This window comes from Phaethon aethereus (genome assembly GCF_964289735.1).
Source record: "Phaethon aethereus genome assembly, chromosome: 7".
Taxonomy (NCBI): domain Eukaryota; kingdom Metazoa; phylum Chordata; class Aves; order Phaethontiformes; family Phaethontidae; genus Phaethon; species Phaethon aethereus.
Window position 1 is genome coordinate 31,392,337 of NC_138583.1, and position 24,941 is coordinate 31,417,277.

General features: G+C 43.1%; 1 protein-coding gene across 7 annotated transcripts in view; it reads left to right on the forward strand.

The window, feature by feature from the left end:
* The window catches only part of TCF7L2 (transcription factor 7 like 2), a 181,501-nt gene that overhangs the window by 142,053 nt on the left and 14,507 nt on the right, over positions 1-24,941 (forward strand). For 4 of the 7 annotated variants that reach the window (XM_082001984.1, XM_082001987.1, XM_082001988.1 and 1 more), the window contains 6 exons: positions 11,251-11,383; positions 13,525-13,627; positions 16,342-16,428; positions 22,825-22,950; positions 23,787-23,946; positions 24,669-24,776. In XM_082001984.1, the coding sequence (XP_081858110.1) occupies positions 11,251-11,383; positions 13,525-13,627; positions 16,342-16,428; positions 22,825-22,950; positions 23,787-23,946; positions 24,669-24,776 (717 nt within the window). Of the gene's footprint in view, positions 1-1,354; positions 1,670-11,250; positions 11,384-13,524; positions 13,628-16,341; positions 16,429-22,824; positions 22,951-23,786; positions 23,947-24,668; positions 24,777-24,941 lie in introns of those variants that run through there. The other 3 variants (XM_082001986.1, XM_082001985.1, XM_082001989.1) reach the window with 2 other exon arrangements.

The following is a 24,941-nucleotide window of genomic DNA, read 5'->3' on the forward strand; positions in this document are numbered from 1 at the left end:
CTGACACCTCGCAGGCGAAGGCCAGAGCAGTGCGGGGAGAGGGGGACGGGACTCGGCCGGACAGAAAACGCACAGATCTCCCCCGGCTTGCTTCATCCGCCCCGAATTACCTTTTATTTTTTACCCCCTCCTGGGTGCCAGTTCGCTTTTTGTTTTGTTGTTTTCTTTTTTGTTTAGCCCGCAGCCCATCGCAGATTAAACTGCCGCTTAAAAAGCGATGCTGGAACCACTCGAGGGTCTCCCCTGTTTGAAGCAGAGTTTTAATGTTTTGCCATATTTATTTAGTCCTGTTGTTTCGTTCTTTGGGGGCAAGAGGGGACGAGCTGGTTCTCGTGAGTCACCCAGATGTGTGCAGGGAAGACAAGTGTTTGCAACTGGTCTCCCTCAGTGCCTCGTCTGCGGCAGCGTCCGTCCCACATGGCAATCGCTCTCCCTGCGTGCAGCGTCCCTCAGCATTAACAAACTCGCTTAGAAAGTGAGGAGGGGAAGAACACGGCCGCGGTTTCCTAATTCCTTCCCGTTAAACCACCCTTTGTGGCTTTCGTCCCTGTTGCAGAGTAACTACTTTGCAACTTCAAGGGAAGGGAGAAGTTAAAGAGAGGAGAGAGGACGACTCTTGGCGGACTCGGGTGCTGCGGTTTGCCCTCGATACCCGGCTCAGATTTAGGAAGTGGGCGTTTCGCCCCTCTCGCAGGGGAGAAGGCTTCACCCTGGCTCAGCTCAGCGATGCTCTCTGGGTACCCCAGTTTATTCTCACTTAGGAGCAGCTTGGGAAAATACAATAGCCAGGGCACCGTAGCGTTAGCGAGCTCGAAGCTCCTCTCGCGTCGCTTTTACAGTGGGGTCAGTGGTTTACAGAAATACTAAATACTAAAGGAAAAGCGGGGAGGGGGGGAGAGACAGAGCTAATGGTAGAGGTCTGCCAAATGTCACCTCAGTGTTATAATGACAAGAAAATATACTTTCCTTACAGCTCTCCCCCTAAGAAATTTGTTTTGAGGGATTTGACAATCTTGCAGATAAAGTGACTGCTTGCCACACTTAACTGATCATGCTCCCTCACGGCTGGCCGGCGTTTCCTTGCTGCGCTTAGTAATACCTGTGCAACCTGGGTTGTAGTAGCGTTGTCATTGATTTCCAAGGTAACTGCTTTTTAGCTCTTCTGAGCAGACATACCTGCGTGGGGGGGGGGGGGGGGAAGTCTTTTCCTCGCTCCCTGGAAGGGTGATGGTAAAGTGCTATCTTGGAAAAGAGAGGAGGCTTCTCTAAATTTTGATAACTGCAGCCGACAATTTAGAAATAAGACACTTTTCACAGCCAACATGACAGTGGATTTTGAGCATTCAGAAAACACCAGGCCAAAAAACTGGAGACATCTTGATCTTTTAAGACAGCTTTTCCAGTATTTTAAGTGAAGGGGGGGAGCAGGGAAAGAAAAAGAGAGAGTGAAAAGCTGCAAGGAAAATAATACAAAGCCAGCACAATTGGCATCTAGACAGTAAAGAAAAAAGTTTTTGAGGTTAAGGGAAGGAAAGACAAAGCTGTTATGTACCCGAGGGATGCAGTTTTAGTGGGAATGGAAGATTTGAGTGGTAAAGGAGGAGCGCTTGCCTCTGGGTTCTCTCTCTTCCAGCAGTTCGGCTGCTGGCATCTCAATTTGAATTGCTGGGTGAGTAGCACTTTCTGCGTGCGTGCTTTCCGCCTTGACCATTGAACTTCTGATGTGACTTTTCTCCTTCTCCCCCTCTCTCCCTCTCCTTTTCTTTCCTCCTGTGTGGCATTAAAAAAAAAAAAAAAAAGCGGGGGGGGGAATCAAGCAAGCATCTCCAGCTGTGACCTTTGTTAGCGATGTTGGTTTTATTTATTTATTTTATGGTAATCGTCTTTTTTAGTAGGGAGAAGCGCGACTTTTCGATGACACTTTAATTTTGCGGCAGTGGCAGGGAGCGAGCGGCAGAGCGCCGTTTTGTCGCGACACAATGGTGCAGCGGGGCAGAGTTGTCGCACTCCTCCTCTTTGCCCTTCCCTCTGCCTGATTTTGGGGTTTGGTTTACAGGAAGAGGGGGGAAGAGATTTTTTCCTGTGCACCCAGGGTGGGATCAGGGTGTGTTTGGGGGGGGCGGGCAGTGTTTCAGAGCCTGGTGTAGAGCAGGTTTCAGGGACTGATTTCTGGATGCTGAACAATGGTTACCAGTGAGGGAGAAGTGTGCGCGCGTGTATTAGCGGTGTGTTACATCCGCAGTCACACATTCACACAGTGACCATGACATCACTAGCTTTTCTTTTCTTTTTCTCCTTTGGGGTGGAGGGGGCCACTTCAAAGCTTTCTTCAGTTCAGTACGATATTTCCTTAAGTCTGAAACCATGAAGGTAAAAATGTTTGGGTTTTGGTCTTTTTTAAAGGAGGAAAAGTTGGTTTTTAGCAGGGCACATATATTACAGTTAAGGGGGTTTGGAGATGGAATGGTTTAACTCTTGTCATACACAAAATGAGAATTTTTCTCCTTTTTTTTAATTATTAAAAATAGTATGTAGTAGTTTTTAATTGGGTGCTTTTGATCCTATGTTTGGTTGACAGTTAAATTTTCTGAATTCTTCAGAAAGCTCAGCTGTAATGTAAAAGATGAAAATTTTAGGGACGCTACATGAAAATTATTTCACCCACTGATAGAGGAATGTGAAAAATAATACTGAATGTTGATAAATATGAGATAACGTGTTTTGACACGCTGGTTCTGTGTTTGTTATTAGAAGTCCATGAGACTTTTTTTTCTCCTGTTTATGTTACAGAAAGTAAAGCCACCCCTCAGCCAATTCTGTACAGTGCCTATGTTTATACACAGAAAATAGGAATGTATTTAAGAATTTTAGAAAGCATCGCATTTTCACCAGAGGTTTTGTGGGAATCTGCTGTTTTCTTTTCTACCTCTGCCAAGCTTGCTTCGAGAGTCACTCAGTCCAGGAGGAGGATTTCTATCACTTCAGTACTCTGTGATACATTTGCCTGAGTAGCTTAGTTGATCTGTTTGCCTTTTCTTGTACAAAACAAGGGCTAAAATTCTACAGAATTCATCTAAAATTAATTAATCTAAAAGGACAGTTACTTAGGTTTCTTCTTTCACTGCATGTTGTTGCACACGCAGGTTTTACTGGCTGGTGATGAGATCTCGTAAGCGTTTTAGAGGAATTCTTTTTACTGGGACGTGGGGCAAAAGGCCCGACAGTGTTGCATAAATGTGTGTGTTTCTTCTAAAATATTTGCAAGGTGTTGCAGTTCTGATGTGCATTCAACGTCATGTTTTTAGGGTAACTGTTGAATTTATTCAAGAAATAATAGATCCAGACTTCCCTAATTTCATCACTCAAATGTTTTGTGGCAGTGTGTAATGTTTTTTAGCGTATTAAAAAATGAAATCTTTTTCTAGAGCTTTGTTATTTGTTACGCTATCTAATACACGTTTGCTACATATACTGTGTATTGGTATTGAGCACAGTCCGCTATAAGTTGTGAATACTGCATTTTAAAAAGCTGTGCTGAAAACTTGGCATCATATCTTAAGGCATGTATATACATGTTAGTTTTTTAATAATGCTGTTATTACTGAAATTTCCAAATGCAAGTGGGTAAAGGCATGCATGCTCATTTTTTTTTCATTTCTTGCAGTTTTTTAACAGCCTCACATTCAAGTTCTTGCTGTAGAGACAAGTCACATACCAGAACAAAATCAGCATGGAGCTATTTCTCTTACAGTATATGTCTGTCTAGTGCTGAAATACGCGATTTATCTGCAAGAATTAAAACTGTTTAAAATGTGGCATTTTAGAGAATGCTAGGCAGTAAGTAAAATTGCATTACTAAGTATTCATACAAAGCACATAACAATTAAGGTCTCTCGGGGCAATTATAAGCACCCTTTTGCTTATATTCACTTCTCCTTTCTTCCCATCTTTTCTGAATTCTTGTGCTTGCATTACTGCTCTGAATCCCTCCCCTCTCCCACCCCCTTTATGTTCAGGACCGTTTCCTGAAGACCTGCTTAGGTTTCACCAGTCGCTTTGCTTAGCGGTTGTGTATCCAGCACACCTTGTACTGGTACTGCTTTAAGAGAACAGTGGTTTTTGGTTTTAGCCTAACGTATGCCAAGTCTTTCTGCTTTTTGCCTTGTTAGACATGAACAGAGGCTTGCCTGCTCTACAGAGATAGTATCTGTCTAGTAATTAACTAAAGTATGCGAAGAAAGCGTCGAGTATTTGTCATGTTGGGGAAGAAACGGTGTCGCTCCTTTTGTAATGGAAGAAATCGATCTGGGCACTTTGGTGCCTGGAGCTCGAGAGCCTAAGTACTACCCTGTCCTCTTCCTACAGGGAAAATCACCTGTTGATCAAATCACCTGTAATTTTAAGATACGGTGTAAGGCTTGGCTGGATACTTGCAGGCCACAGTTTCTGGGCTAAAGGCTGGGGTAGCTCTGGTGTCCAAATCCGTATGCCAGGATCAGGCAGAGCAGATGCAGCAGACTGCTTTCTCTTTACCGATAAAGCATTTAAACAGTGAATGAGGTAAAAATCTAACGGGCATCAATGTAATTCCAAGTGATGCTAAAGGATCTCAAAACATACAGCTGTGTCTAAGCAGGTGCTTGTCTGGGTCTGACCTGACATGAGAGTAGCACCACGTGGTCCAAGGATGCAGCAATTAACTTGTATTTAAAACCTCAAGTTTCCTTTTTTTTTTTTTTTTACTTAAAAACCCAAAAACCACCCCAGATACTGCAGCAGTAAGATTACAGTCCACAACAGCTTTGAAAGCCAAGAGTGAGCACACAATACTAATGTTCTACTACTAGTGTTTTCAATTCTCCTGCTTAAGAACTAATAGGCAGCAATTAGATAGCTAAGCCCCAGTTCTTTCCCTTTTACGCTAGAGGATTTGGCGCGTGCTAATTGTCACCAGATGATTTCACATAAATTGCCTTTTGGCGAAATTAAGTGGAAATTTCCTGAACATCTTAAACCCCCACTTCCCCGCCCGCCCCCTCCCCTCAGCACCTTTGCTCCCTTGCAGGGAGGATGCTGAGGATGTCAAGCACAGTGGCTTAGTGCTCCAGTATGCAGGGGACACTTCGTCGTAGTTAAAGCGGGGCGGGGGGAAGAAAACGATTCTTTTCTTGAATGATTTGCTGGACACTTAAAGCCAGGAAGCTGATTTTGTCGTTTTGTCTGAGAGATTGCTAATAGGGCACAGGGTTTTTTTTGGAAAGCCGGCAGTTCTTGCAGGAGCAGGTAGGCGCTTGCTGGCCAGGGAAGTGGTCAGGGCGGGAGGGGGAAGAAGGAGAAGGATGCAAAACTTTGTGTGTGTGTCTGTCCCTTTTTTTATTATTATTATTTATTAAGGGGAGGTCGCTGGGGGGGTGGTTGTTGTGTTGGGTTTTTTTTTTTCCCCAAGCTCTTTCGCCAGGGGGGGTATTGTCCCAGCACATGGTTGTCAGTGCTCCTGTCATCATTTGTGTGAAAGAAGAAAATGAGCCCTTTTTTTAGCAGGGTGAATTGTGATTATCAATGGAGGCCTTGTCTCCCGCTACAATGGGCAGTTAGCTTAGGGCAGGACCTTCGGCAGAAATCAGCTACATTAAACTGTGAAAGGGCTCAGGCCACTGTATCAGCCATGATGGAGCAAGGGGAAGTAGCTTTCAGGAGAAAATGCTTAGTCAGGTGTGAAAGCATCCTTAAAAAAATAAAGCTCCACTAGCTGAACAGAGGTGGGTAAAATTAAATCTTTGATTTTTTCAGGAAATGCATCATCACTGGCATTTAATTTTTATGCTTGGGAAGGGGGTGAGGACCGAGTTACACATATTTGACAGGTTTGGTGAGCTTTAGCTTCTCAGTTAACCTGCAATTTCCTCATTGAAGTTTGGGGTGCCACTCCAGAGCGGCTGCTGATGTGGGTGATCCCCAGGGCTGGAGTGGTGCTTACTGATGGGTGCTCTGCTTTGGGTGTTGGTGACCCTGGCTGGAAACAGAATAATGTTCTAATATTTGCAGCAATATTTTGGGGTTTGCCTTTTCTTGCAACTGAATTTTCTGATTGGGGGGGGAGGGGGGTGTCATTCCCAGGCAGAACCAAGGAGAGATAAAGGAACTCTCCTCTCATGAGCATCTTCGGAGCTGCAGAAGCAGCTCAGGAACATGTTAGCATTTCACTGGCCATAGCATAACTGAAATAGCATCGGCTGGAAAATACAGGGAGACAAGTTATAAACCTGTTTTTTAATGTGAACTGGTATTGAATGGTACCTTTTGCTAAGCCCAGGGAGCAGCTCCAGGAGGGCCTGCTAATTCAAGACCACTGTCGACCTTCTGCATCCACCCTGGAGGAGGGGAAAAGGCTGACAAACCCTCTTCTGTACTGCTTTTGTTTTATTGTATTAGGCTCATAAAGGCACTTTCAGGGCCCATCTTTCTCCATCAGAAAGGGAAAGCAATGGGGAAACGGGGAAGAGGAGGACCTGGCAAAAAAGACAGGCGGAGCTCTAACTCCATTTGTTTTCAGTGTCTGTTGATTAATCGCTTTTAAGGTGAATGGCGAGCTCTCATGCCTTCTGCACTACTCGTAGTGGAGGAAGGGGAGGGGGCTCTGGGGGTCCGGGGTGCAAGTGCCTGATCAGTCTCTCCCTTGCCACATTCTCCGCTGGGGCGGGCGGCAGCCCAGCCCTGCCTGGCGAGCAGGACTTGAGGCTTTAAAGTACAGTTAAAAGGTCGCCCCCGGTCGGGGAAGGGGATCCCTCCCTGGCTGTGGCTGCGGGAGCTGTGCTGGCGGCAGCCAGGGTTTCGGGCTGTGCTGGGGCAAGAGCATCCCCCGGCTCTGCCCTTGGCTGCTCGGCCGGCGACGTGGTGGAGCAGAGTCTTCCGCCGCTGGCCGTTCGTCTGAGGCCGAAGGGTTTGGCTGCTTCGGTGCTGCAATGGCACGATGGCTTGCTTTCAGCCTGGGTGGCTTTTTTTTCAGACCTGCTTTTACTAACATCACATTGTCCTGGCGAGGACAAATCCTCCGGCCTCTCTGGCATGTTTTTCTCTGACTTTGCGTTGATACCATGTTTTTATTACCAAAGCCAAACAAGCTATGAATTTGCAAACAGAAATTGCAGTAACAAACTCTTCCTATATAAAGGTTGTTTCTCTTTGTGTGTTCAACAATACAATGTTTCATCTTGTGCAAGTCTTACATTGCTTTCAGCGACTTAGGAACTATTGATTTGTACAGCATGTATGAACTTCTTCAGTAAATGGGAAGTATTCATCAGTGGGGTGTATTAAATTGGGCTGTATATGCATAGAAGCATCTTTCATCCTGTTAATGAAACATCCTTACCACACAACAAAGACTAATACACAGCAATTTATACACACAATCCCCTGCAGTTTAAATCTGAAGTTCAGGTATTTTTTTTTGTTCCCTAAAGGCACCTATCAGAACTTGGGTTAAATGGATCTCAGTAACCCTCTCAAACATATATCAGTCCAAAATTTGTTGTGTTTTTTGTTTGTTTTATTTTTCATTTCAGAGCTCCATTGTTGTTTAAAGTCATCTGTGCTTAAGCGCTCCCAGAAGCATTTCAAATTCATATAGAGAGATTTAGTAGTTGAGTCCCTATGGGGACAATTTCCTCTGGTTTGCTTCAGGCGGGGGTTATCAAGAAAGCAAACTTCTCTTGGTTTTTTGCAATTCTTTACTGTGCCCTCTAACCCAGCGTATGAGACCCCAGCTTTCAGTGGAGAGGAGTGATTTATCAGCAGATGACTTGGTACTTTGTAGATGCTGGGATTTCTCTCTAGAAGTCTCCACTTGTGCCCGTCCTATTACCGCATGCCTCGATGCTAATCTGTGCGTACCAGCGCAGCTCCCCTTTCCGTGCCTGACACAGCCATAAATGGAGTTCTGCAAGTTGCCAGAGAAATTCCTGCACCTCACAATGGCTTTTAGCTTAAAAGTACCCTTGATAAAGTGCTGGCGAATGTATATTGGAGAAGGGCCTTTTGCAGGGGGATGGCTAAGGTCATCTAATAGGTATCTCCTCTTGATGGCTTCTGTGGTTTACCTTTCATTGCCAGTGGATGGGGTTAGGACCACACTTGTTATTCAGGCAGAGCTCCCATTGACTTCAAAGGAAGATGCATGTGCGGGATTAATCCTGCTCTTTTCCAGCTAGTCTCTTCTTTTTCTCTTTTCCAAGGAAGCTTAGTTAACTCCAGGAACGCTGCTTTTAGAGAGCAGCTTATTTAGCATATTATGCATTATAAGCTTGGCTTGCAAATTGCGCATGCTCTTCTGAGTGCAATTATGGTCCCTTCTCCCAGCGTGTGATAAATAGTGCAAAAGAGAATACAGACCTAGCCCGGGGTAGTGACACAGATGCGGACTGCTTCGCAGGGGCAGTGGATCACACACCTCTCTCCCGGAGAGCATATTTTTGAGCATGTAGATGGCAGTTTCCCTTTTTCCCCCAGTATATTCTCCCCACACCTCTGCCCCAGCATCACCCGAGTGGCAAAAAAGTATCCTACCGTTACAACCAGTACCTTTATATGAATTGTGTGTTTGACTGCAGGGCAGTCACCCAAATAAAAATTACTTACCTAGGGAGAAGTTTGTAGACTAAGGTTCAAACTCGTGGTTGTTGACTTTAATTTTTTTTTCACTTTTGCTTTTTATTTTTCTCTCAGAGGTGTTAAGTAAAATACGTAACAATTTAGCACTCAAGCCTTTTTATGGAGATATTGGGGGGGGGCTTGGTATATCAAAGCAGTAGGCAGTAGTTTCCTACAGTTATTGCATGTAACCTCCTATGGTATATCTGGCTCTGGGTGATACAGGCATGTAAGTCCAGCTTTCCGCTCACATGTTGTTTCTTGTTTGTTGGCTTAAGTCTGACCCTTTAATATTATTTTGTCACTTACTTATTTTTTTAACTAACCAGTTCCAGTTTCTGTGAAAGTAGGCTCTCCATGGAAGACAACCCTCAGTGCGTTTCAGGGCCTGGGTGAGGGGGTGCAATGATGTGAAGATAAGAGTTGGGAGAGCACAGAGCTGCAGTAGCTACCAGCCATGCTGTGGGTCACCTAAAACCAAAAGTTCACACAATTCTTGGCCAGCAAAAATCCCTCTTATTGGGAATGACTGGTTTTTGTGAACCAGATCAAGTGGTCATTTGGCATATAATGTCATGTGTTGTTGAGTAGATGCCTGCTAATTTGCATGGTGTGTAATACGACTTGTTACATGAAGCCCTTGTCAAACCTTTCAGTTACTTTTGAACTGCGTAGGTTGGTTCACTTGGAAGAGAATAGGTTTTGGGTTAAAGCATCTCCTTCGCCTTTTTGAATTAAGGGACTGAATCCCCATAGCTCATCTGATGTGAAACAGTTACAGATCTGTGTGTCCAAAAGTTGTCTTTAGTTGTACAGCTGGCAGAAGACCTGACCTAGAGGCCAGCCAACACAACGTGCTGTAATTCATAGCATTGGCTGTCATGACCACGCGCCGTGCTGTGTGGTGGCCCCTTGATGTGGGACTCTCCTGCGCCACACGTGTGTTACTGGAGGGGAATCATTCCATCTAAAGGCTGCAAAAAAACATGGTACAAGTTGTGGGAAGCATAAGCACTGCTCTTTGGCTTGCTTCTCCCGGGTGCACACTTTTTTCAAAAGCGTGAGCCAAATACCTACATATGGCTGGGAGTGGGGGAGGCTGGAAGAGCTGAAGGTGAAGCTCTGCTGTGTCTTGACCAAAGCATGATGAGGGACTTATTGTTTGTTCGGGCGAAGACTGACGTGTCTTTTCCTCCTAGCTCTCAATCTGTCTTGCCTCTTCCTTCCCCCCGGCCTAGAAACTCATTCTGGAAGAATAACTGAATTACTTTTGAAATGCTTTTAAGGGAAGCTTGGAGCATTGGAACCAAGATCAGATAATAACTTGTGTAAAGCAGTGCGGCGAGGGCGCGTGTGTTTGGGGGTGCTGGGGAGCGAGCGGTGGGGGTCAGAGCTGTCCTTGGACAGGAGGGCGAGCAGGAGAGTGCTGGCAGACCCCGAACGGCAGCGGCGCTATCGGGGGCTGCCATGGTATCACTGCTTTATTTTAATGTAATTCCTTTTACTTGATGTTAATGCAAGTTGTTCCTTACTTAAAGTAATAAAAGGAAATGAAGACACATTCTGAAATGAAACCTGACTCTAATCCATTCATCATCTAATACCAGCCTCTTTATCTTTGCTGGTACCTAATCTGGTTAAATGTCCCTGTTGTAGGATTTTAGTGAAAATCCTCTATGGGGAATAGGGTTTTTTGCAATTGGATTACTCGCAGTAAATGGTCCAGCAGTTCGCTTGTTTCAGCTTAATTTTTTCTTTGTGATCTTGTAAGGGTAAGTTACAGTTCAGCCTGCCTTTTCCTTTCATTCATTCACTCCTCTTTTATTTTTATTGTTGTTAAGAGAAAGATTCCCCCCCGCCCCAAGCTAGGAGTGTGACAGAGAAAACCTCATGATAGCAGTGTGATTATCCCCCCCACAAGAGTGTTAATTTCAGTGACTTTATCTGTGTTTCTGCCATTATTTATACAGCTGAATATTTTAGTAGCCTAATTCATCAGTATCCAGTTTCCATTTGTTAGCTCCCTCTGATGAATTGATAATTAATCAGCTCTTCTAAAATATATATATATATAAAAAATACGCAGGTGATTGCTTGTCAGCTTAATGCTTGCTGATGAAGGGAATACTCCAGCACTACAAAAGCTTTTTATCTGGAGTATTTGCAATGAGCAGTAAAATGCAGAACTGAAAGTGAGGACAGGAAGGGGAAAGGAAAAGACCTACAGGTCAGTGAGCGTTTGGGTCTTGTGCTAATTAAATGGAGGACTCCATCAGCCCCTCACAGAGGAGTCTGCCTGCATCTTCGAGGTGAAGCACAAGATGATAAAATAAAAAGGAAAAATTTTAAAGAATTGCTGTTGCTCCACACAAGAGCATGATGGGTCAAAAAGATTAAAGAAACTCAAGAGCAGGGAGAGTGTATGAGGAGGCTCTAAGCAAGAGGGTGAGAAAACTGAAAGGGTGACACTGAGAAGGGATCTGGAAAAGTCTGAGGATGTGTTGAAATCCTGGGTACACAGATTTCTGCACATCGTTCCTCATGCTGCAGCAGGGAGTACCCAGCACTCCTCTAACGCCATCAACCTTTTTCTCTTGACAGTCTAACAAAGTGCCAGTTGTGCAGCACCCACACCATGTACACCCTCTTACACCGCTTATCACGTACAGCAATGAGCACTTCACACCAGGAAACCCTCCTCCACACTTACCAGCCGACGTAGATCCCAAAACAGGTAGGTGGGAAGTAGTTTTGGGTTTTTTTGAGAGTGGGTGGATCTTTTTATTTTGCGTATTAGGGGGGAGGAAGGATTTCCCATGCTAGAACACCAAAGGGGGCATGTAAAATGTCAAACGCATGCAAGAACATGGACAAAATAGTTTCCTTTTGAGCCAGTTAGGCTTCAGAAGGAAACCTACTGGGTGAATTTTCATAAAGCTTCTACAGGGTGACACCAGAGTTGCATGTGTGGGGTCGTTAGCAGTTGTGTTTCTTTGCAAGCATGATACCCCACCTGATAGTTTGATCTACCAACTGCTTGGTTTGCATGCATGACCCAGAGAGTTAAACATGTACATTCTGTGATCTGCACTTACAAAATTGCAGCTGGAATTTTAAAGGTGGTGGGTCATGACCAGTTTCAAAATGAATCTCTTTTAATTCCCCAAATCCCATTGTTTCTGTGTCAGGAGTTCAGCCATTTTTCTCCTATAATGTTGAATTTTCATCCACTCTAACTACTTAGCTCCAGCTCTATACTTGCAACTCTTTTCCCCAATGTAAGTCTACCCAACTCTCAGTTCAGCCTGAAGGGCAATCTTCTTGAATATAGAGCACCGTGTAAAACCCTGACTAGATTTATTGGTGTTAACAGAGTAGAATTTACATGTTATTCTAACTTTTTAAGAGTCCCTGTTTAACCTGAGGGCCCAGAGAAGTCAAACAGTGTCAATCTTCTTTCTTCGGGCTGCACTGAGTTCCTAGTGGCAGTGGTTTTGTTTTTGTTAATCCAAATCCCAGCTAGTTAATTGGAAAGTACATCAGAAACTGAATTCATGTCAAAGGAATCACTCTGTGTCGGCCCTAACGTATGCCGATAATTTATCTGAAATCCAGCCCTTCAGTGAGGCCGTGCATTAGCTATTTTTCAGTCCCTGTGCTTCAGTTGGGGCCCCCTTTTAATTGTGCTCAATGCTGACTTCACATGGCTTAAAAGGAATCCATCTTGCCATCCCTGGGTATTGCAAGTGAATGGCGTAGTCAACCTCTCATTTAAATAATGGTAGTATAGGGAATAGCTTTTAAATGGTTATCGTAAAACATATGATTAACGTCTGTAGACTGTTTACTTTTCTTCTGTGAACATTCTTTCAAGTGTGCAAATAGCTCGCCGGATGGTTAAAGCCCAGTTAATCTGTTTGGGTTTTGTAATGGAGAAAAAGCAATGTCTGCATGAAAATGTCACACAAGGAGATTTAATTTAGAGATTAAAAGCTTCCTGAGTGACTTAAAAAAATAGTTTTTAGCCATGAGTACAGTACCCCTTCCTTTTAATGCTCTCCGTTTTAATTTTGCTTCTGCTGTGTAATTGTACTCTGGCTTGTTAATTGAAAGACCCAATCTTGTAAGCCTTACTCCTTTGAGTAATTCCTACTTGCTCTTAAGGTATAGAGTGCTAAGATTTAAGGCTTGTGTCTGGCGCTGGTTTCTGCTCTCAGAGTAGGAACTGCACTGGTTTCAGAGAGGACCGATGAGCTCTCTGTCCTCCCCTGCACATCTTCAGCATCTGCCTCCCCTTTTACCAGACATTTCCAGGGGCTCTCACGTCCACTCCTAGGTTTTGGGAAAGGTTTCCTAGGTTTGCTCAAAAGCAAACATCATTTGCAATTATATTTACTTTGTAACTTGTTTTGGAGGTTACTTTGGAATAATGCCATGCTATTGAGTACCTAGTCAACATATGGGTAGGGACCGTGCTCTTTCCGTGATTTTCAGGCTAAAATAACCATGAAGTTGATACAGGGACCACCTTTCTGTTGAGCGTTTAAGGCAGCACCTAGCATGGCATCAGACCAAAACTATAGCTGAGCCTCCTAAATTCTCATCCTAAATAACAAAATAATTATCTCTGATTGGAGAGGTGACTGAGGGAATGAATCACATCAGTTTTTCTCATTGAATCTCGTTTAACAAGATGCCAAGAGGCTCACTTTATAAAATAAGACTGTGAAACAGCCTTTGGAAACCCAAAGTGAAGCCATGAGTACTGTAATAAAAAGTAATAGGTAGCAATTTAAAAACATATGTGCTTTTTCCGTATGTTTTATTTATTTCCATGTCTCAATACTAATGCTGCTTTATGTTCCTCTTCCATAGGAATTCCAAGGCCTCCACATCCTCCAGATATATCTCCTTATTATCCGTTATCACCAGGCACTGTAGGACAAATCCCCCATCCGCTAGGATGGTTAGTACCACAGTAAGGAGTTCCATTTTTTTAATTTCCTTTTTCTTTTTTGATGTGTAGAATTTATGTTAAGAAATGTGTGCATGTGTGTGTGTGCATTGAGATAAGTCTGTTTGCCAACTGCCACTTCATTGAGCTGTTATGAATTTACCTACCTCATGAAGATTAATTAAAACTTATGCCAGGTCATGTCATCTTAAACAAACATGGACAGTTGGGCACAGCTTTTTATGTCATCTCAACCAGCTGATGGCTTGTGAAGCATGAATTTTTACACCTTTCTGCAGAAGTGTCCTTTTCTTTTCCCTTACTGTACCACGTGAGTTTTTCTCAGATTCGGTTTTCTGAAGGCTCAGGTTGGTTCTCGTGGACTTTTTTTTAACAAGGCCATCCTCACTATAAATGTGCAATTTTAAATTTCCTTAGCCTTCCCTGTTGAAACTCATTTGGTTTTTCTTGTGATACAGTAGAGCTTTACATCGGCCAGTGAGCAGCATTCCTGGTTGAGACGTGGCTGGGCAGTTGGCATCTGAGGAATGGAATTTTCTTGCAAACAAGGAAGAGGAATTAGTTTACTTTAAAACTAGCTAAGAAAAAAGCCATGGAAAGTTAGCTTGGGGTTTTGTTTTCTTTTCAGCTCCTCATATCCCACTTGCAGAGCCTTGTTGGGTATGAGGCTCCCTCTAGTAACTGAGTCCTTATTTTCTTTTTTTTTCTTATGTGGCCATCTCTGCAATGGGTTTCCAATGCACTTAAGCACTGCCTAGGCCTTTTGTACAGTGTATTTGATGTAAATACTTATAAAACGCATTTGTATTGCTGGATACAACAGTTCTCTGCGTTATAAATCAAGATTATTACCCTATTTTTCTCACATAACAGGCCTCATCAATATTAGAGAGATCATATTTTTTTAGAAATTAGTTGCCCAAAGCTAGAAATAGCTTGTTTCTGCCAAAGGTTTTTCGGTCAGCTGTGCTAAAATACCTCTCCACAAGTTTGCCCTCTCTAAGGAAGCGGAGTTCACACCCTGTAGGAGGGCAGGGCAGAGCATGGGGTCCCCCTGCGCACCCAGGTCTCAGGCAGGGAGAGGTGTGAAAGGCTTTGGGGGCCTTTCTCAGACACAGAGGTGTGGATGCAGGAGAGCTAGAGTTCAGACCTTGTCCTCAGCAGCCCACTTCAGACCACTTTGCAGGCTGCCATTCCTTGCAGGGTGGTCGTGCAACGTGCTGGGGTAGAGGCTCTCCCACTCTGAGGGTGAACCATGTCCAGAAGAGCACAGCATGAGCAGAATTAAAACCCGGAGCATTGCTTCCTGAAGTCTTAAATTCCTCCTCATTTGTGGTGATTTACTTTTTACATAGGGCACCCCGAATGCAGGTAGAATGCACGTTGGCTCCTTTTCTTCTTCTTTCTTGCTTGCAGGGCCTTGCTTCAGTACAGCCAGCTCACACTCCTCGGTTGCAGGTGCTTAGCTGAAGTTTGCAAAGTAACAGCCTCAGCATTTAAAACAAATATACTCAGCTAATGCCAAAAGTCAGTAATGTTAAAGACATGAGAGCTTAGGGAAGAAATTCTTTGCTGTCATTGACCTGTGCCTCATTGCACATCTGTGTCTCAGAGCCTCACATCTTTATGAGTACAGGTTTGTCCTCCTTGAGACCCATGCCGTGGCTGCCAAACCATGCAAATGTTGCCACATGTGGCCAGTTTCATCAGGGAGATGCTAATGGCCTCTGTCACCCGAAGACTCTGTCATCACTTCTGGTTTATAACAAGCCAACACCCATGGTGTACTTATCTACCCACAGCTCTTACACCTTCTCTGATCGGTTGTTGTTGAGGGATGACACCATCACACTTGCTTTTGCTCTAGGAGAGTAGCACGGCCAACTTTGCAGAAGTAACCCAAGGTTTTTATTTCCCCTCTCATTGCCACTTGTGCTTCACCATCAACTTTCCAACCTGTGTATCCTCAACTGCCCTGGATGTCTCCAGCATAGTACCCCCCCCAAAAAAGCATACTGCCCGGTCAGATGATATATTTGAAGGACAGATGAAAAGAACTAGCCAGCACAGACAAACCTCAATCAGAAAAAGTTGTGTGTCTTTCATGAGGATGCTGTTTTGCATGTTGCTGTATTTTTTAATTATTGTAATGAGGTGTGATTGTCTATTGGTTACCCACAATACTTCTTGGGGACTCTCCCCCGGTAACTCTTGTCAACACTTGTTAATCTGACAAAAGGCTACAAATTAAGCTCTGTTAATTTAATGTTTTCTCACCGAGATCTAAATACCGAAAGAGGCCCAAAGCGCAACTGAAGTCCTTTGATTCACTGTACTTTATTTTGGTATAAATTTACATTCATTATTGTTTTCCTTTGGATGTGTAGCCCTCAATTAGTGTGATGGCTCCATTAAAGCAAGCGAGACTTCGCCTTTAATTATTACAACAAAACACCTAGTTTCAGCTTGGGGAGAGGGTCTCTATTGACATAAGCAGAGGTTATAAAATTTAATTAGCCATTCCTATCAGATTTATGGCATTCAAATTGTTCTGTGTTTCTTTCCTTTGATCCTTGCTGTACAATCCCCAAGATTTTTGTTCTGATCAAATGAGAATAAAGCTTACTGTGCAAAGAGAAGTTTTTTGTTGTGTTGTTTTTTTTTTTTTAAACCCTTTTTTCTTTCTCTCATTCTCTCTTTCCCTTCTTTTTTGCCAGGCAAGGTCAGCCAGTGTACCCAATCACAACAGGGGGTTTCCGCCACCCTTACCCAACAGCTCTGACCGTCAATGCTTCCATGTCAAGGTGAGTTCAAAAGCTGTGGTCCTGAATGAAGAGCAAATATAACTCCTCCTGCCTCCCTCTCTAGAGGAGGGCATTTCATCTAGGAAGTGTATTTCTGAAAGCACTTCAGTTAAACAGTCATCATTAGTCTTTCAGAGGAGAAGAGGATGAGGGGTACCTTCCCATTTGAGGAGAAGAGGGTGTCCTAGTGCTGCCATGGGGCTTTAAGAATTTCTTTCTGAGGGAGAAGTGCAAGAGTGGGAAGTTGTCTTTAAAAGCCAAGCTAAATGAAAAAGCTGGGAGAATGTGATGTTGAAAAAGCAAGGAGGGGAAGTCACAGTACCTTTTGCTTTCTCGGTGGCTGTCACCCAGAGCGGCGCTCTGTGTGCGAGAGGGGAGTCTCGGGAGGGAGGAGGGCTGCTCTTCAAGCAGAGTTGGGAGGAAGGTTATTGCACTATGTTTTCCTCTACCAAAGCTCCAAACACTGATAGTCAACATAAAAGGGCCTGCCTGACCCTCTAAAGCTTTAGAAGTATATATTTCTCCCCCTCCCTACCTCCAATTAATTCCATCTAATTTTCCAGGGGCTGCTAGTTTTATTTACAAACTGGTTGGCAGCACTATGTTTAAGTAATCACTAATTGCTCCTAATGATAGTTTTATTTTCTGTTCATCTGATTTTCAGTCTGGTTAATTAAATCGGTGGAGGTTTAGACTTTCCTGATGGGCTGAAACAGCTAATCCATTTTGATGATGGCACATAATTAAATTAGCATGCATTACATAGCAAGGTTCCACGTCTCTTCCCTGCTCTGTCCCTTTTTCTCCATCTCTGCTGTTTAATATGTGAAAGTCGGTGTATAGAGGATTTCAGGAGGAAAAGATTGAGGGGTTGGGGAGAAACACACCTCACTGAGAAATGAAAACCTGTAACTGTAGCTCATGCGTGAATGGGTAGGGAAATGGTGTGTTGTGTGCTTTAGATAAGAAGAGTAAAAGCAAAAAATTGTAATTTGCCCATGTTGCTCCAGCAAATAGAGACACAACTGGAAAATCAACTTTAAAAAAACATTAATAGACCCTGCACGGGGGAGAAAAAAATCCTGGGTTGGGGAGAGCGAGCTGTGAATTTAAACAATGGTTCCCTCCCTCCATTTAATCTTTTTTAATATCTATAAAAGACTTGCAGGCATGGTGAGAGGCAAAGTAGAGCTTGATTTAGTTTAATTATTATTAGAGAGGCTAGTCATTTGAGGGAGGGGGGAGATGTGGGAGGGGGGAGGCTATATTCCCAAGATAGGGTTTATGAAAGGTATCTAGTTAAAAAGAGTACACAGCAAATTAAATACATTATTGTGGTAATGGGACGACAGAAGTAGAGGTCTATTATACTTATGGCAGTTATAGGAAATGTAGGCTTCTTGCCCTGTTCTAGCACATCCTTTGATATTCATTCCATTCAGCAGCAGGGCCAGGACTTCTCAGAATTAAGTGATGGGTCATTATACTTTAAACACCATGGAGAAGCCTAGATTGGCAATTAAACAGCACTTGCTGACACTTGCTTGTGCCACCCTGTGACCCCCTTTAGATTGAGTTGTTGGAGCTCGGGGCCCTCAGCCTGCTAAATTGGTAGCAGGCACTTCTCCTGACGAGGGCTGGCTCTGAAATCTGCCGGCTTCAAAGGGAGCAAGATCATGTATAAACCATAATGTGGGTGCACCGTGGCTCAAAAAATAAGGCAGGAATAGATGAAATGTTACAAGTGCAAGGGGAAAATGAGAGAATAATGACAAATCTAATGCAACTCAAAGCAGAATTGTTGCACAGAAAAATGCATCCCACTGCTTGTGCATAAAATCAAGGCAGGCAGATGACATCCAGTTAACAGAAACATGTCAACAGTGAAGTAAAGTGAGAGTGAGTAAGAGAGAAGCCCCTGAGACAGCCAGGAACAAAAAATTAGTTGTCCTTAACAAGTTAAGACTCATCATTATATTCTGGCTTGGAGCCATAAAAGGAGACAGTGGTGTATAATGAGCTGCTTAGAATTTTTAGGGTGTTTATTGCAATTCATGGAATACTTGTCTAGAGAAAAAAATATGGGGGGATGTCTTAGGCAAAGGTGAGGGGTGTGCATATACGCACACAGCCTTTCTTTTTGTCTCTGACATAAGCCCGTACACGCACACATGCTTAGGCGCACACGCAGAGCGATGAATAGATTGAAGATGTTTATCCTTTGTTTCAGCCCAGAAACTTCTCTCCTGGTTTCCCATACATGGGAACACCCTCTGGGCAGACTGTGCTCTGATACGTGGTTCGACGCATGTTTTCTCATGCCTGCCATATCAGCTGGAGTGCCTGAGCTCAGCCGTGGGACAGCCCTTGCCCTGAGTAGCCAGCGTGGTTGGGAGATGGGGCTGGTGTGCCCCGGGATGCCCACGCTTGCCTGCAGATGTGCCGTTCATGGCTGGCCTCTGGGCAGCAGCCCTGCAGGGCCCTGGTACAAGCCTTGGTGTCACTGTGTTGGCTCTGCCCGAATGTTGAAGACAGGGCAGACCCCAGCATCACCCCTCCATCCAAGTTTTTCCAGAGCCTTCCTTTAAAAGTAGTTGCTGCCTTTGCCTGCGTTATGGTGCAGACCTTTGGAGCATATAATGCTTCCCAACCCTGAATATTCCCTAAGCTTAGTAATTACACTTTCATTAGTTACAGTGTGCTTATGAATAGTTTATAAAAGGTTAATGGGTTACTAATAGCGATTTTCCTAAATGGTTTAGACTCTTAAGGTAGTGTCTTCAGGTTGTTTTAACCATTTACAACTCTTTTCTCTGCTTGTAGCATCGCCCTACTCACTTTGTATGTATGCAACATGCTTATAAGATCTCTTGATCTTTCATTACTCCTCTATAATATGCCCTTAGCATAAATTGAGACAGGGTTAGCTGACTGATGGGCAAACAGTGGACCCACTATTAAAAAACAACTGCTGTGAGAGGAAATCAGGAAATAATTTAGCAGAATTACACCAGACAAACACTGCGCAGCAGTTAAGCGGTGGCAGTGGAAAATACCTTCTGTAATTGAAATTTCAGGGGAAATTCACTTTTGCTGAATGTAATTACTGAAGTTGGAGTGTAGCCAGGAACTTAAAAATTAACACTCTTCCCCCACTCGTATTGCCATGTGAGTGGATGTCTGCATGGAAATAAGTAGGCACTCAGACTTTGGGCTGAACTCTCACCCATCTCACTGAAGTCCATGGGAATGTGAGAGCAACTTTGGGTTCTGGAGCATGTTTTTATAGCTTCAAACATAGGAAGGCATACATAAGTCCAATAGGCAGCCTTGTGTCTTGGAGAGAGAGATTCAGTCTGAAATAATGAGTGGTCATTGGTAATGAACACACAACTTGGGGAAACTGCCGCCCTGAAAACAACTACTGAGCTGCAGCTACCTGTTGATGAAGGCTGCCATGTCTCGGAAGCTTAGAGCTCAGTGGGTAAAATCTCAGCCCAGCTGAAGTTAGTGGAGGCTTCACTATCCTCCAGGCTTTCACATAACATGCGTATGTAGGCTTCTTCTCCCCTGTTACCCGTCCTCCCGATCTGGTCACCCTCCAATGTGCAAATACTTACTCTCTTTCTCCTGAACAGTAATTGGGAAAACATTTTTTCCATAATTAAGGGGAGGAAGTTACATTTTTTGCATATTTTATTCACCCTTCCCAGTTTTTTATTAGCTGGAGGTACTTAAATCCTCATAAAAAAAAAACACTAATAAAATAACACCCTATCTTTTTTTGAATTTGTTTCCTTTGAACATCCTGACCATAAAACAGTCCATCATGTAGGCAGAGTTCATTTTGCAGTGTTTTATTTTTGACCAGATCCTCATTTGAGAAGCAAGTCTGTGACCCAGTTGTTATGGCCACATCATGGGATCCTTTTCAGAAGCTTAACAGACACCATCTTTTGTCTCCATTAACTCCAGCTGTAATCAGCCTTTTGTGATATTTGGGAGCCCTTCTCCAGTGATGAGTCTAACCTTATTCAGGTCTACTCTCATATCCTTCTGTCCTTGTGCTACCACTGCACTTGGCTCTTCTTCCTTGGTGGTGTATGCCCGCTGCCCTTCCCACTGTGTCCTCATGTCAAACAAGTGCAGCTCTGCCTGCCTGCTCTCTTGAAGGTAGGCTTTTAATCTCCATCTTTATCCTTCATTGTCCCATTGTCACTGGCTCTCGTTCCAATTTGAACCCCAGCTAGCCCCAGCATCATAGTCCTCTCTTGAACCAGTACTGGGTCTTGCCTAGAATTCAATACGACATGTGTCAACCTTTTATCACTATGCTTATACCACTTTCAGTGAGGTCAGGATTTTGCCATGGGTTTTATTTTTGTCCATCTTTGTAAGTTATTTTTTTAAAAAAAGCTCTTAGTGTTAGTTTTTATTGTTTGCATTGTACTATGGCTGAAGGCCCCAGGCACTGTGTGAATAAACTTTTAAGTATGTCCAATCAAAATACATACACACAAAAATAAAGAGAGGAAGAATAGGAAAAAATGATACAAAGGCCCAGTTTGTGTCTTGCTGATGGTGAGGCAATTCCGTGACAGAAGTGGGACCAGGACGTTGGTCTCCTTTCAGCCTTGTCATTGTCTTCTACTCTGACCTACCACACACCAAAGCATTTCCCCAAATGCATTTCTCACCCAGCTACTTTTGTCAGAGAATGGAGAAGGCTTTTTGACAATCCACTTGGAGATTTGTGTCCCTGAGTCTTTAGCAGAAGTAGGAATGGCCATTTTGCTGTGCATTCTCCCCTTCCCTTGCCAGCACACCCTCCTCCTTTCCTTCTCTCCATGCCTTTGTGAGGAGCTGCAGTTTGCTACAGTTTGAACAACTTCACATTCTCCCTGTCAGTCCCTGCTCTTCCCACCACTGCCTTCAAAATACTTCTGTCTGATGATCCTGGGTACTAGCAGCTGATAGACAAAGATCCTCAGAGCTCATAGTGGACAGTACCTCTTGTTCATGAAAGTACTACAGTGTCATCGTGTGAATGTAGGGAATGTCTAGGCAGTTTGGGGGTGGGGGTTAAGCTCAGTAATGGAATTTATGAGGGGTAAAAAAAAAGAAATCCCATTATATTTCTGGTACTTGTACACAGTCTACTTATCCATTGTATGTCACCCCATTTTAAATCCTGTTTGATAGAAAAAATCATTACATATTGATGATAGAAGAAATAATTCTTCATCCCATTGCATGTTCCATATTCTTGGGGGTATTCTATTTGGACCCAAGACGGTTCAAAATCTGGGATAAGTGTAGGATTTGCAGTGATAAAAACCTTGTCATTTGCCAGATCACTTTAGCTTTGGGATTTTGGGGGAATTTTTTTCTGAGCTAGAATTCTAGACTAGATTCCATTCCCTGGAAACCAGTTGACTTCAGGGGGGTGGAGGTTTTAAGGGAAAGGTAGTTTGTCATAGTGTGCTTCCCTTACTCACTGCAGAAACTTTCTGAGACTGTTGAGATATAATGATAAGAAGTCAATCCTGCCTTTGACACATTTGTTCATTTTGGTTAAAAAGTAAAAAGCTTGAATTGATTGTGCCATGTTTGTGCTGTGGCCCCGACCGAGCAATTAGGTTCATGCAGAAGGATTACACATCCCTCTGAATCCAGTTGCAGGACCAGGGCCTGTCCATGTATATGACCATAAACCATAAAGCTGACAACATTGTTTCTCTTTAGAAAGGCTAGACTGTTATTTTGAATTCATTTAAGCCTTCCTAGGTTACCTTAATGGGTCAAAATTTACTTAATTCTACAGTCTTCCCACCTTCTGTTAAAGCAATGTGGCTCAGAGATTTATTAGACACAAATATTTTGTTTTGCTCCATCAACAAAATGTAGCTAATGAGGCATCTATAAGGATTATCAAAAATGTGTCTAGATTGTGTTGGCGTTAATATTTTATCTTACTGTCAATATGCAATAAAAGATGTCATCCCAAATTCACCACATGATTCAGAACTATAAAAATTGATTCCTTGGTTGCCACAGATAATTTCTTAGCAAAGAAATGGACTGGTAGATTTTCTTTTCAGCAGGTAGCTGGAATTCCACTTTCATCCAAGTTCATCCGGTTGAATTTGCCTTTTGTTAAAGATGTTAAAAATCATGATGTCTCATGTCAGTAATGATAATGAAGGGGAAGATTGGCTTTAATGACATTAGAAGAGTCATTATGTTTAATTTATTGCTAATTAATGCTGCCAGCTTTCATATGCTTTGTCTAGCTGTCATGTACTTGTTATATGCCTTTTTTTTTAATATGTGTACACATCCCTCCCCATTCATTCATTTTTATTCTGACGATTTACACAGCTTTCTCTCCTCTAGGTTTCCTCCACACATGGTCCCGCCACACCATAGTTTACATACAACTGGAATCCCTCATCCGGCCATAGTCACACCAACAGTCAAACAGGAATCTTCCCAGAGCGACGTCGGCTCACTCCACAGCTCGTAAGTTGTTGCTTCCCGTGTCTTCTTTTTTAGAACATCCAAAGCATCACCTGTGCATCTGTGGCTTTTAAAAAGGCTTAGATCTGTGCAAATGTTTTTGCTGTAAAATTTTTTTAATTGCTTTTTCTTTTCTGTTCTAATTGATTTGAACATGGTTTAACTACCAAAGTGTGTCAAAATAATGGTAACAGTCTTTCAGAGTCATTCTGTGACATAGACAACTAGTGATTAATTTCACCCATTTTAACAAGGAAGTGGTATTTTCTTGATCAAGATTCAAGCTTCCTGACTGGTTTCCGTGTTACTCAGTGACCAGTTTGAAGCCATGAGGTACCGGATACACAACAGGAGACAATAAATTAGAGCACAAATGGCATGTTCAAAGCTGCAGAGAGATCTGGTATCAAGTTTAGGTTTGAACTGAGGAGAGCCCTGGTCTACCTCTGCCCCTAGTGCTTCTAGGCTTTCATTTCATGGGTGAAGCAGAAAGACAGCATTTTGGTTCCCTTTGATGATGGGGTGTAATTATTTTCTCTACCATCATGCTCATGAGCCCTCCCTGTGAACCCATTTTCCTGGGTACCCATGTTCTTCCAGGATTCTTCTAGGGACTGAGAGGGTATGTGGTGATATTGCGTAAACATGAGATGGGTTTTCTTGTAATGCTCTTAAAACTGTTCTCATACAGCAGCCAGGGTGAAAGCTCTAGAGAACCTTTTGGTCCTCTTCCTAGAGATTTCTGAGGATTAATGCTAGAGAGATTGAGGGGATTAATTTAATAAATTCACAAGGGTTCTCACTGTGAGGTTTCTGTCTGTTGCATCTTTACCCTTCAGAAAACATCAGGACTCCAAAAAAGAAGAAGAGAAAAAGAAGCCACACATAAAGAAACCTCTTAATGCATTTATGTTGTATATGAAGGAAATGAGAGCAAAAGTTGTAGCAGAATGCACATTGAAAGAGAGCGCAGCCATCAACCAAATCCTCGGTCGAAGGGTAGGTAAAAAGGGACAAGCACAAGCAGGGACTGAAACTCGGTAGGATTCACACTTTATGAATCACTCTGCTTTCCTGATATTTTGGTAATGGATAAGAAAGTTACAAAACTGAAGGCCTTGGTTTGGTTTTTGGTTTTTGCAGACACTTTTTGCCAGTGGGGTCATTCATGGGGAAGAGTTAATTAGCAGCAGTGTTATTTCAATGTTATTTCCATGACCAAGGTGGAAAAATATCAGATTTTTCGTGTGTCCTAAAATAGGCAGAAAAGGAAATGGGGAGGGGAAAAGCCTTTGGGAACAGTACCAGTATCAGCACCTGTGAGAGCTAGAAGAGGAGAGGGGATGCCAGTGGGGAAGGGAGAGGGAGACCTTCTCTAAACCTGTAACTGAGATCTGGCTCGGGACAAGTGGTTCAGCTTCTCAACCCTCTCCCCCGCTCTTTGTTGTTGTTTAATTTTCTTAATTCTCATTAGGAGACAAAGGGGCTGAGTGAACACAAATGATTAGTTTTGACTCAGTTGAGTTAACGGGAGTTATAATCTGGAGTTATAAATAAAACATGAATGTCAGCATGCCAGATCATCTGTTTTTATCTCTTTTTTTATGAAAATCAACTTTATCTGTATTTATATATAAATAATATACTTTGCTGTTAATGCGCTTAAGAAAAAAAAACACTTGTGCTTTTTATTTTGTCTTTTTCTCTTTTCTCCACCTCAGTGGCATGCGTTATCCAGAGAAGAACAAGCAAAATACTATGAACTAGCAAGAAAGGAACGACAGCTTCATATGCAGCTGTACCCGGGCTGGTCCGCACGGGATAACTATGTAGGTTCCTATGTAGGTGGAAATTTTTTTAGTAGTAGAGCTTGTAGAAATGTGTATGTGACCTGCTGAACTACGACCACACATTGCACACAAGCACTACCTGGAAAGCGTGCCTCAGGATCCCAATCTGGTAACAACAACGGACGCTTCCCTCTGCAATACTAA